The 14,399-nt window shown below is 33.8% G+C and overlaps 1 protein-coding gene across 1 annotated transcript in view; it reads left to right on the forward strand.

Moving 5' to 3' along the window:
• Positions 1-14,399, forward strand: part of Dgkh (diacylglycerol kinase eta) — a 183,923-nt gene that overhangs the window by 118,829 nt on the left and 50,695 nt on the right. Inside the window, exons 11-14 of the mRNA XM_076872669.1 lie at positions 173-281; positions 413-552; positions 4,044-4,128; positions 8,511-8,596. Coding sequence (XP_076728784.1) covers positions 173-281; positions 413-552; positions 4,044-4,128; positions 8,511-8,596 — 420 coding nt within the window. The remainder of the gene's footprint in view (positions 1-172; positions 282-412; positions 553-4,043; positions 4,129-8,510; positions 8,597-14,399) is intronic.

Raw genomic sequence — 14,399 nt, forward strand, 5'->3', positions numbered from 1 at the left:
GATTTTTTTGAATTAAAAATTGCAATCAATAATTTTTATAGTATAATTAGTAGATAAATGAGAGCTTTTATATTTTATCTGAACTTAATACCAATGCATGCAAGAATGACAAAGAATTAGAAAAAGTGATTTTTATTTATTTTTACTAAAATGAAATAATTTTTACTTTTAGTTTAAGATTATTTCAGAAGTTTGACAATTTCCGGATTCTTGTTTGTGGAGGAGATGGAAGTGTAGGTTGGGTTTTGTCAGAAATCGATAAGCTCAACTTGAATAAACAGGCAAGTGCTAATTCTTTTCCTTGCTAGTTGACGTGAATGTATACTAACATTATTTTCCAGAGAGGTGCAGAAATGTAATGGTCCTTATTTCTCAACTTTTCTGAAAGCCTCACTCTTGCACTCTCTCGTAGTGTCAACTGGGAGTATTACCTTTGGGAACAGGCAATGACCTGGCTCGAGTTCTTGGCTGGGGAGGTTCATATGACGATGACACGCAACTTCCTCAGATACTAGAGAAGCTGGAACGAGCCAGTACCAAAATGTTAGACAGGTAAGAGAAAATTCTCTACTAATCTTAGACTGAAAATGGCATACAGAAATCATTTTTTGATAAGTTAAATTTTACTGACTATACACCCATGAAGGCAGAGATTTCCTGGACTTGTCGACCATTTGCTCCCTGAGATTGAGAACCAGGCCTTGAACAGAGTTGATACTCAATTAAGATATTTTCTGAATGAATGAATTTTTTGTAAAACTGAGGGGAAACACATCGTATTCCAATGAATCCATTGTTCTAAAGTGTAGATTGATACATAGGATATAACTACTTTTAATCACTGTTCAAGTAGGATAAATAAAATAGTTAATTTGGTGTGTAGTGGGGGGTTGGTGAGTATGAAAAGTAGGACCCCCATCATCATGTGGCTTCAGAAAAGCAAAGACAAACTTTTTGTTTGTTAGAATATCTCTCCTTAATTATACACATTACAAACAAATTGTTCCAACAAGGAACTGAATTTTTAAAAAAGATAAAGCATCCTGTCCCCAGAACAGGGAAGTGTTAGGAAGACAGCTTTGAATGAAGGGCTTATCACTATATTTATGCTGTCCCTGCTCACATCCCATACCCACTTTCCCTCTGAGTAGCCCACATGTAAAACAGAAATCACAGTATATAGCTAAGTGGTGTGCAGGAGGTGTTTAGAATTTGGGTATAGGGAATAACAGGATTTAGTAAGCAGCAATTACCCCACCCCCATGAGTAGAAGACAAATGTCAAAATATCATTATAGACGTGAGGTAGCATGACTCAAAACAACGTTGATAGGATTAGCCATCTGTGGAAGTCGTCCCGAAAACAACAAATCTCATCAGGGAGCCACCAATCTAAAATGTAATTACTCTAAGATGAGCTGTAACCAAATTAATTGTAACCTTGTCTGTCATAAGGTAATACTGTAATGCATGATTTTTTTGCTGACAGACTATTTGAAAAGAGAGCTGCACAATAGAATATTTGTCTATATTTATCCAAAATTGTATGAGAAACACTCCTATAGTTTGACTGCATAGTCTAGGGTGAAGCTGGATTCAGTTTCTAATTCTTAAAAAAGCTTAGAGGTTTTCTTTAAAAAAAAAATAATAATAGGAACCATGTGAAGAGATGGAAAAGTTAATTGGCTTGATGTATAAATCAAAATATCAAATTATACACCTTAAATATATATACACATAGTTTTTATTTGTTGGTTATACCTGGGGGGAATTGGAAATAAATAAATAAATAAAATCACCATTATTTATAAAAGAGCTTGGAGGTGATTTACTGAACAACTGTCCGATTCTGTGCTTTCCAAATAACATGAAATATTTTAAATACTTTCTTCATTAAAGATTTGAAGAGCACTGCTTCCTGTTGCATCCTAGGAAGTGTTATTGGATGTTTCCTCTACCCTGGATATGTGTTTTTCCATGGTATTCTAGAAATTCACTTTTTAATTAGCTGAGAAATAGCATCTTTATAGTGAAACTCCTGCTTCATACCAACAAGCCTGGGGAAAACACAAGGAAAAAATAAAAATCAAAAGAGACTCAAAAACCTAGGAAATAAGAAAAATGGAATCCAATGTTATTGCTAGAAACAAAAGAATATTTTGTTCCCTTTTTCCCCTAATTTACTATTTGCAAAGATGTAAAGAAAAAAATCACTGTATTCCAAATCATATGTATCTATTCGCTCCAATTATAAATTTATAGGATGGATTAGGGAAGCATTATGATGACTATTTTATTAAAACATAAAATTGAAGCTTCTGCAGACAATGGGAATAAAAATAACTAGTATTTTCTGTCTGCCTGGCACTGCCAATCATTTTACTCCTCAATCATCAGTGCTCCTAAAGAGAACCAATATTGTCATCTCCATTTTCCTGGTAAAACGAAGGTTTTTACATGATCAAAATTGCGTAGCTAGAAAGTACTAGAACTTGCAGTTTAGAGTTCCATCAGTAGTTCCTAGGGTCTTTCTTCAACATTTCACTCTCCTGTCCTTAAACATATAGTCAGCAGAGAAGTTCTAGCTTTCTGGCCTCTGACTCTGCTAGCTGTTACTTCTGCCTTACTCTTTCCTCTCTTGCTGCCACTTTCTCCTGCTTCTTCAGCTCCAACCATTTTCTATGTAGGAGGGAGGTACGGCAAGGAAGGTATAGACATTGGATGGGTTTCTTTCCCTTTTTTTAAATCACTCTTTTGACCAGAGAAGTATTTCCAGCTATACAGAACTTGACTTTTATGTTTCCAATTGTGATTTTCTCTGTTAGATACTTGCAAATTTAATTGTTTTGTTTACTTATACTATCCCTGTTTTCTGAGGTAGAATATACATTAGGAAAGCATTCTTCACTCTTGTGTTTTTAGACTCTGTTACTTTGAGATGTTCAATATATATCTGTTGCACAAATGGATGGGTGGATGGTTATATGAATGAATGAATGGCTTTCAGCACTCAAATATATATTTCTTCATAATATTTTCATGTTAAGAGTAGAATAGTAGCTTCAAATAACTATTCAGTTTATATAACCTAACACATAATGTATGTTTATTGGAGGAATTCCTGGGAATTTGGGTTTTTATGCAAAGATTTATTCTCATTAGTCTGATACACCAAGCTCAGTTTAAATAACGACCTTGGGATTTGCCTCTAGGTTGTATCATTGGATTCCATTTTTCTTAAAAGTCATGTATTATACTACTATTTTTATAATGCTTTGTTTCTGTGTAAAATCTTCATCTTACATTTTGTAGTCTACAATAATGCCATGACCCAATATTTCTTTTCAGTTTTGGAAATTATTATTTTAGTTAGAAGGCTTGAATTATCCTAAGTTGATTGCTTTTCTCTAATACCAATGATTCAATGTTTGCTTTGAAATTAATATTAATAGTTAATTGAAATAAATTTGTTTGAATTAAGTATCATTTCTATTAACATTTCTCCCTCAATCCTATGCTTAAATTTATTCTTTCTTAAATTAGGAGTTCACCTATTTTGTTTCACGTATGTATGTGTAAGTTGCTTTGGCAAGAATGGTCGGTACATGGGAATATTGTGTTTTTCATAGGCGGTATACATTTATTTAATCTAGGACACTGTTTTGGAATTCTTGGTTGTGATGCATCAATAACTTGTAATATACTTAATAATTTACAGTAATCATAATTTTAAAAGAATTGAATAAAAAAGTCACAATGCATTACACCTAATGAAGAATGAGAAGTCTTGTTACATTTGAACATTTCTTACTATGGGCACGCTCTTAAAACGTTTAGAAGTCGTCACTTCGTGGAGAAATGGTAAAATGTTGAAATCATAAATATGAATCCAATATTTTATGAGATTACCAAAATTGTATCTCTTTCTCATTTTTTGATTAAGATACAATAGAGCCATAGTTCACAAATACAGATATATGATGAAATAAGAACAGTTTGTTAAATTTTAAAGGCGTTTTAGACCAAAGGATTTTCTCCCTTCAGGTGGAGTATAATGACATATGAACTCAAATTGCCACCAAAGGCTTCTCTACTTCCGGGACCTCCAGAAGCACCTGAAGAATTTTATGTAAGACTTTACCTTTTTCGTATTTATCATTTAAAAAGGGGGTTGACATCTTGGGGAAAAAAGAGAAAACGTACTCTAATGGTAGCTGTAGCATGCTTACTTCATCTTATGTTAATTTGGGGGACTATTGCCTCCTTGACTACTTCTAATTCTCTCCCCAGATTAAAGAATCCTAAAGATCCAGCTTACACTCCTTCCATGACCACCCCCACAGGGAGTGTGGCCTTACCCTAGTCACTTGCCCCTGTGGGCCTTATTAACATTATCTGTGACATGAGCCTGCAGTGTTGTGAGGATTCAGTGATGTGCAGCAGGAATATAAGGTCCTTTCTCAGCTCTCAGTAGTTCTCCTTGGTTATTCTACCTCCTGCTTCCTTTTTACCAGCAGAGCTCAAGGGGCCAGCTTCCAGCTTGCTTCCACTCATCTTCTCCCTTGTTCATGAGCACCCGTTGATTATCGGGTATTAGCCCAGCTCCCTTAAACAATCTCCAAACAGACCAGTACTTGTAGCCAGAATATTGTATACTGATCCTAAGCTTTGCCTGTTCTTTGAAGGGAGCAAAAGACAGGGTTAAGCCTGTTGATCTAGAGAAAACCAAGGAATTAAGATAGGTCACTTCATTCCAGAAAGACCGCAACTGCCTGAAGTTTTTAGACAACATTTTAAAAGACTCAGCATTCTGATTAAATCTTCAAGCAGTAGAGATTTAAAACAGAACCTGACTTTCAGAGGATTATTCTCTGACTCATTAAGACCATTTGATCTATGAGAGCTTATTTTTCCCTTTAGGAAAATTTATCTGTTTATTTTACAAATGGAACCTTTGTTTTGTCATTAAGAAAATTATGATCTTGTCAAAACTAGGGCAAGGGATGATAACTGGAAAATAGGGCTATTCCTTAGAGAAGCTAATTGTAATTTTAAAATATTTTCTGATATAAAAGTAGAAAACATTATATCTAAAAAAATTTTAAAATAGAAAATTATATGAAAAAGAATCTAAAAGTCACTCATTGTCCTACCACATTTCCAGGAACATTTTTAGTTATATTATTCCATCTGCTATAACCATCAAACACATTTTTTGTGGAAACTGTTCTTTTCTCAATAGTATTTTTGTAAATGTTATTAATTTTCTTTCCAAAAAAAGAAAAGGGGAAATTCTTTTGTTCTACCTACTTCAGAAATGTCTGTTTTCTAGTATATAAAATAAAGATAGATAATTGCCTTCTATCATTTTTATGTAATCATATCTTAAATATGAGGTGTTAAGTACATAAAGGAAATCTCTTACTTTTTTTTTTTTTTTTGGTGCAGGTGGGCTTGAATGAAACTTCATCTTTTTAAAAATTTTTTGCAGTACTAGGGTTTGAACTGAGGATACTCTACCCTTGAGCTACATCCTCAGCCCCTGTGGATTTTTTTTTTTTTTAAGCCCTTGTGATTTTTTATTTTGAGATAGGACCTCATTAAATTGCCCAGACTGACCTCTAGCTTGCGATCTTCCTGCTCTGGCCTCCCAAGTCACTCTATAGCCCTGTGCCACGAAGCTCAGCTAATTTTTTTTTTTAACTGATTTTCTTAACAAACAGATTGCAGCCTTTAATATTACAGATTAAGTGGACATTCTGTCTGGCTTGGACCAAGGCCTGAACACCCTCCAGCTAACATCAAGAAAACACTTTATTATCTGTGATTTTATTTTTTACCTTGAAAACTATAATAGAAGTAAGCTAAATACTTTGTTTTTGAATTCCTGAGTAATTCATTGACTATGGGTATTAGGCTGGTTACTCAGCTTACCTTTTTCTCAAGTTCCTTGACTGTAAAACAGAATAGTTAAAGGGCTAAAAGTATACAAAGTACTTAACATTAATGCCTGCTACACACACACACACACACATACACACACACACACAAAATGTTAACAGTTAATGCTAAGTGATTAATGAGTGACACATATAATTTTATCCTTGGACATAAAGCTTATTTTATTTTACTCTGAAAGGGTTGGCATTATTTTCTTTGAATATCTCTAATGGATAACAACTTGGATTTTTTAAAGATGTAAATTGCAAATGTCATTTGTCAAATGACAATAAATTAATCAACTGATATTAATTCATTAGTCAATGGCATTAATGGTCATTTAAAATATTTTTCACCCATTAGGGAAGAGAAAACTAATCTCTAAAAGGCACTTCCTTATTTTGTAGTTTTAAAAGATGTACTTCTGTTTTTCTGATCTCTAAAAATGCAGTTTCTGGCATTTAAATCAGGAGATTGGTAAAATGGATTTGTGGGTCCGTCAATACAATATGGGTGTAAATTTAAAGTTCCTGCCCTTCCTCCTTTTCATTGATGTAAAATAACTTTTCTCTATTTGGTCTGCTTTTGAAGTAGGTTAAGATAGAAATTTAAAAGAGTAACCAGTGCACTTGACTGTAAATTAGAACTGACATTGCTTTGGGAAGAGGCTAGTCAGAAAGTTTTTTTTCGGGGGAGCATTAACTTAATCTTCAGTTAAGTCTGAATAAACTGATGCTGGTTGGGGAAAAGCAATGAAAAGATATCTGAGTATGGCAGCATCAGGCCTGCTTGAATAGAACCTGTCGTTTATATTGAAAAAATTTGAGCTATGGAATATATTAAAGCAAACATTTAAAAGGAGGCTGTGAATGTGAGATTGTTTAAATACTATGCATATTTTTATGTATCAGGAAGATGATCTCTTTCAACATGATGTCAAAGTTTGAGTCAAATAGAAAAGGGGATATAGGGCACTTGGCATTTTGATTTTTTTGTGTGGGTGTTGTTATTTGAGAGAAAGCTTTGTTTACATGATTGATCACATACATGACTATACGACTGTATGATCGCATTTTTAAAAACTTTTTGTTGAATCATAACATGCATGTAGAAAAGTATGCATATCATAGATAAAGAGCTTGGTACATTTTTACAAACTAAACCAATTTATATAATCAGCACCCAGATCACAGGACAACATTCAAGTACCCCACAAATTCCCCTCACGGCTCTTTCAGTCACCATCCCACACCTCCCCCCTGTAACTACTCTCCCAGCTTCTAATAACATAGATTCATTTCATCTTTTTTTTGTATATTATAAAATAGAACCATGTTGCATATTCCCTTTTGTATCTGGATCCTTTCACTCAACATTATGTTTGTCAGATTCAGCCACATTGTGGGGTAATTGAGCATCATCCCCTCTCATTGTTCCACAGTGTCCCATTCCACAGATATGCTACAGTTTGTTATCCACTCTACTGTTGAGTGAATGCTGCATGAACATTCTAGTACATGTCTTTTGCTAAACACACACCTGTGTTTTTTGGCTGTTAGAAGTTGAATCTCTGATTCCTGTGGTATCATGCATTCATGCATACATTCAGCCATTCAGCACTCAGGAGCGCTCAACCACTGAGCCACATCCCCAGCCCTATTTTGTATTTTATTTAGAGACAGGGTCTCACTGAGTTGCTTAGTGCCTTAATTTTGCTGAGGCTGGCTTTGAACTCATGATCCTCCTGCCTCAGCCTCCTGAGCCACTGGGTTTGTAGGCATGCACCACTGTGCCCAGTGTACATTCAGCTTTCATGGATATTACCAAATAGTTTTCTGGAGTGTTGGTGTCAATGTGCACTCTCCTCAGAAGGCTATGAGAGTTCTGTAGCTCCACTGTCCTTCCAACATCTGGCAGTTTTCACTTGTTGCTGTCTTCATCTCCTTTCTAGTAGACATGTGGTGGTAGTGTGTTGTGGTCTTAGTCTACACTTGGTGAATGGCTGATGAGGTTGAACATCTTTCCATCTGTTTATGGATCATCAGTAGCTCTCCTATTTAAATTACTTTTGCCCATTTGAATTAGGTTATCTGGCTTTTAAGAATTCTTCTCATATTCAAAAAAATATTATTTTTAAATTTAAGGGCTTTTTGTGGGTTTTTCCCCTACCTGCTCCCCAGTAATGGGGATTGAACCCCAGGGGCACTTTACCCCTGAGTTACATCCCCAACCCTTTTTATTTTTTATTTCAAAACAGGGTCTCACTCAGTTTTTGCGACTGCATTGAACTTCTGATCCTCCTGCCTCAGCCTCCTAAGTCACTGGGAATATAGGCATGCCATCCCTGCTTTCTAGCCTTTAATGGACTCTTCTAAAAATATACGTTAAAGAATTCCAGAAAATGAAAGCCTGTAACAGAAAGGAAATTTTTATCTATTTTTCATGACTCCTTTTTCATTGTAGCAATTGCTGTTTCACTTGTGTCATGAGCAGCTCTTTTAGAAGCAGTAATGATGGAGCTGTATATATGCCAACAACAATAATATAGCATAGGGTATTTTCTTGTTTCAGATGACGATTTATGAAGACTCCGTTGCAGCTCATCTTACAAAAATCCTCAATTCCGATGAACAAACAGTGATTGTATCGTCTGCCAAGTGAGTTGTGGAGTTTGAGTCATGAAATAGTTACATGGTAAAAATTAAAGGAAAGCTGCTTCTTCCTGCTTATATTGTTTTTGAAAATTTTTCTTTTCAAAAAATATCTATGAAATTCACAAAATTAGTTGTACTGAATTTGATTTGATTTTTTTAAAAAAATCACTTTAGCATTTTATTTGGAGTGGAAAAAATATATATATATCTGCTTAATTTGACACATTTTTGTCAAAAACTTGTAATAAGTATTTAGAGGTTAATCAATCTGATGTCTATTTAAAAGTAGATTATGATTAATTATAACATGGAAAGCACATTTTGTTATAACTTCTTACTTCTAAAAACACTACTGCTTAGGAACTGTTTACCTCAGTAAAAGGAAAACAACGATGAGATTTTTCAAAATGACATTTCTCAGCATGTTTAAATTGTATAATTATGTTTTAATTCAAAGTTATCAGATTTTAGTTAAGTTGATTGCATACATGGAGCCAAAGCTACTTGATGTTATTATCCCAAATGCTGCCTGGCTGGAATTTAGAATTTAGTTTGGAAGCATCCTATAATGATGTCATGAGAACTGGAAGGCTGACCAGAGGAAGGGGATGAAACCACCCCAAATTTTCAAGTGATAAGTGAAAGAATGCTGAAAGAGTCTAGTTTAGCAGCAGATATTACTATTATGCAGAAAGAGAGGAGACAAAGAATGGGTTGAAGGAGAGAAAGGGAGCGGGAAAGAGGTAAAGGAAAAATACACTAATTTTAGTATCTCACATACTTCATTTGCAGTGAAGAAGAAAGAGAAGAGAAATCTAAAGGGAAAACTTACTTGTGACAGAAGTACAAATGTAGTCAGAATTGCTTTTGATGACATCTCATGCAGGAACAGGAAACAGCCCTGAACAATAGAAAAAAAGTTCAGTGGATTAAGGGAGTGGAAGCAAGTGGTTGTTGTAGGCAGAAAAGGACTGCAGACTGGTGGGCAGTACTGCTGGTTGATTTATGTTTATTATTTAATGAATTGTATTGCTTTATGGTGAAATATGTAAATTTCCAGTTTGTCCCAGGCCTCAGCACTCCTTAATGCCTTTCTCTTTCTGGCCACAATTCATACATGTGTTACTATCTGGATCCCTATAGATATTTGACTTTGCCACCTTTGTCTCATGAATAAATGCTTATTTATAGGACATTTAAGAGAACATTGCTAGAAAAGACAGCAAGTTGGAAAGGAAGGTTTGAAAAGGTGTAACAAATTATAAAAGAATGATTCCTTATTTAATCCACTGTAGTTAAATATTTTATCTGACTACCTTTTAGCAAAGCCTTTTATCGACCTTCGAGTTTTGATATGTTTGATCACTGTCTCCTATACATTTTATGTATTTTTAATTAAATGGAGTTCAGGTCATGAAATTTGGACAGATACAAAGATCATTATGTAGCCACTGCTTTCTCGTTCTTCTTCTTCTTTTTTTTTAATACCAGGGATTGAACCCAGAAGTGCTTAAACACTGAACCACATTCCCATCCCATTTTATTTTTCATTTTGAGACAAGGTCTCACTCCATTGTGTAGGGCCTAACTAAATTGCCGAGGTTGGCTTTGAATTTGTGATCCCCCTGCCTCAGCCTCAGCAGCTGGGATTATAGGCATGTGCCACCTCAACTTGGCTCTTTCTTATCATTCTTAATCTTAATACCTGTGTAGTACAACATTCTTATCAGTGAAAACCTTTTTTTGAATAAAATCTTACACAGCATTCCAGTATTGAAAAATTAACATTGTTTTGTTGATGTTAATTGGATGAGCTTAAATTATTAAAGACATTTTTGAAAGAGTAAGCAATAAGGTGATAGATGAGTTATAATCTCATATTTGATGCAGTTTTCAATTATTTCTGTACCTAATTTGATCATACAGTTATAAGGACATTGTCTTTCATAAAATAAAAATGGCAGAAAATTCTTTAGTCCAAGAGTAGCACAAAAACTAGTCGATTTCAAAGTAAATGTTAACATATTATTTGTCTGTCATGTTTCTAATAATCGTTTGGCTTTAAAAATATTATGTGCTATATTTCTAAATGAAATTTGAAACACTCATTTATGGAATTCTGAAAGCATTTAGAGAACAGTTTGAAAATCATGGGTCAAGTAAATTTGTGTCCTAGTTGACACTTATTCACTAGCCTTGGGATCTGTGTCTGGTTTTTACCAGCATAAGAAGGGAAAGGAATGCCTATTATTTTCCCTTCATGGAACTCTTAGGAGAATTAAGTTGAGTAATAAATATAGAGCATATAAACTACAGAGTGCTAAAAATATACTAAATTATAGTATCATAGTATACTAAATTATGGTATTATCACCTCATTTCCCTAATTACATTTCAAATGTTTTCTGACCTTGGTCTGGCTCTTTGTTTACGCCATGCTCCTAGCCTGAGTTTTGGGTTTCTCTCCAAGCTGCTCTCTTGCCTTTAAACAATTCCATTTTCACCCTGGTCTCCTTATTACTCTTCTGTGCTCAGCAGCCTGATACTGTCCTGATGTCACAACCCCAGATTAAAATTGGGTGGATTTGCTCTAAAGAGTTCAAGAGAGAAAAGAGAGGACATTATGCCAGTTAATACAATGTATTTTTTATTTTGTTTTTTTAATGGACATTTTCAAATACTACATAAAAGCATGATAATTTCCCACTAAGCCCATCACTCAGCTTCAGTGTTTATCAGCATTTTGCCATCTACTCCCTAGTTTTGCTATAGTATCTTTAAGCAAATATGAGAAATAATTTTATCCTATTTTTATTACATATACATATATATAATCTTTTTTTAAAAATCCAATAAATTTAATAATTCTCTAGTACCATCAATATTACATCTTCCATGTCCTCCAGTTACAGTTTATATGCTCTATATTTATTACTGAGTTGTAGATGGACATAATGCTTCTATTTGTTTATTTTTATGTGGTGTTAATGATCAAACCCAGTGCCTCATATGTGCTAGTAAGTGCTTTGCCACTGAGCTATAGTCCTAGCCCCTCAAAATGTTTTAAATAGTTAGTTTCTTCAAATTAAAATCCAAACAAGGTTCACAGATTTCATTTGGTTTATATGTTTCTTTAAGGCTTTAAAAACCCATAATTGGGACTGGAGATATAGCTGAGTGATAGAGTACTTGCTTAGCATGGATGAGGCCCTGGGTTTAATCCCCAGCTATAAAAAATAAAATAAAATAAATCTGCAGTAGTTCCTTCTGCTTATAAAAAACAACAACAAAAAAATCCTATTGACTCTTGATATATAAAGAGTACACAAACCACAAAGATACAACTCAATGATTACAAAGAAATTCCTCACATATGTGTACCTATGTAACCACCACCTAGACGAAAATAAAGAATTTTCTTCTTATGTTAACGCCATGTATGTGTTGAATAAGTGAAAAAGTGAATAAATATTAAGGAAAATAACTTCCTTGTGTGATTATAGTTATTTCATAAAATAGGTGTTTTTACTATTTAAAAATATTTAAATGTTAATGGAAAAACTATATTTCAAAAATATAGCTAAGGTGTAGTTTAACTAATATAGGTGAACCTCAAACGTTATTTCTTTGATTTTGTCTGGGGTTTTATCAATTCAGTAGAGTATAAGGAGTTATCTTACAACCAGAAACTCTAATTAGCAATTGATACCATTTATTAATTAAAAATAGAAAAGTTATTAAATAACAATCTTTACCTGAAATATAAATGTGTTTTATTTTATTCTCAGTAGATTTTAAACTTTACTAGCATTAACAGTAGGTAGGCATTACTTAGGGTTTTTTGTTGACTAACTCTACTTAACTCTAATTATTAAAATGAATGGCATTTGGTCTATATATGAAATTTTCAGAAAATGAGGTAACTGACAGGAAAAAAACAATAGAATTGGAGGTATTGTCATAAAATGGTAGAATTTAGATTTGGAATCTACTTTAAGGATAATTGAGGTAAACCTCCATGCATGAATAGATGGGTGCAGAGGTTATTAAACATCTTTCTTCAAGCAATACATTGCAAGGAGTCTTTAGATATTATTCATTAATGTTTCTAAATATCCTTTAATATCTGATTGTAGCATTTTATATTAGATGACAAACAAATTTTTTAGGTCCCTTTCTATGATCTGTGATTCTATATGGGTATCATGGGCATATTTATCTTAATATAGTATTTGAATATTTTATTGTCCATTGCCCCTATTTTTAAAAAGCAAATAGAAAACTGATAAATGAAAACACAGATACTAGTTAGGACAATACATCTCGTAAAACAGAATTGAGATAATGGTGGAAAGCATTAAGCATAGTCAATGTAGACTGTTGTTAGCCTCAAGTGACTATTTGGTGCATAGTTAACTGTGAAGGATGACAAAAAATCAAAGAAATAAAATGTGAGAGATATCTGAAGTTCTAACATTAAAGATAAAAGCAGGGATTTAAATTTTGTTGGTCTTTGCAAAAATCAATGTTCCATTTTCATTGATTTAATTTTTGCACTTTTTCTAGAGAACTTTAAGTATTAAAATAGAAAACTGTGGGTATAGTTAAAGAGTGTCTTTTGCATTACTATTGTAAACACATCTTATATCTCTTTTTCCTCAATTTGCAAATATCTACTTGATAGGACCTTGAAGTCACACTATTTTTAATTGTACATTTTATTTTAAAAACTCTATGATCCAAAATGTAAATATTCTATGTTTCTTCTGGAATATGGAACTTATGGGCCATAAGACCGAGTTTTTCTTCTGATTCTTCCCACAGTTTATGTGGCAAGCAGCCTCTGACCTTCACTCATATTCCCCTTCCTTACCTCTCTTGGCACAGGTTCACAGTTTCATACTGTGATGATTACAGGATCATCTTTTGCTTACTGTCTGCCTTGGGAATGTGGTGCAGTTGAGGAAGGAGAACTCTGCTGCCCCTTTCACTCCTAGATTAGTGGACTGATGGCTCTTGTCACTAGGGGTTAGTAAATAACAACAAAAGTAGCAATGATAATGTTCTGGCATATGAAGTTTCCTAAATCCATAAGAAATTATATATCAAAACAGTGTTAGAATAATGGCAAAACAAACCTCCATTTTGGAGGTATACAAAAGAGATGAGAATGCCAATATTTCCTCTCCCAAAAAGGGGTGTCCCTTAGAGACATTGAGAAAACTTAGAGACATTGAGACAACTTAGAGACATTGTCAGTAAAGCTCCCAAAAGAAAATCATGATAGTCTGACTTAATATTTTAAGAAATGTCATAAAAGTATAAAACATCAAGAAGAAAAATTTGATATGAAGGACATGAAACCATCTCTTGTAAATATTAAGCTAGATTCTTTATAGAATTTGAGCTCAAAAAGTCAAACAAGGGAGCTGGGGTGTAGCTCAGTAATTGAGTGCCTGTCTAATATGCACAAGGCCCTGGAATTGATCCCCAGCACTGGGAGGAAAAAAGCCAACCGAACAGATTGAAGGGATTAGGAGATATTATATTCTAGCAAAGTCAATATAGGAATGGTTGCCCCAAAACAACAAATGAAAGAAAATTTGTTAGGCGTACTGCATTTATTTCCTAGATGACAAATGTGAAGATTTGGTATGTTCGTCTGGGCATATATATGTGTGTCCTATATCCATTGAATGGGTCAATTTCATAATATCTAGAAGCTTGCCCTTAATGCCACTTACCTAACAGAGAAATTGTGAATTTAGTAGAAAAAATAACTTCTGGATTTTTTTTTTCATTTTCT

The sequence above is a fragment of the Callospermophilus lateralis genome, chromosome 12, assembly GCF_048772815.1.
Source record: "Callospermophilus lateralis isolate mCalLat2 chromosome 12, mCalLat2.hap1, whole genome shotgun sequence".
Lineage (NCBI taxonomy): Eukaryota > Metazoa > Chordata > Mammalia > Rodentia > Sciuridae > Callospermophilus > Callospermophilus lateralis.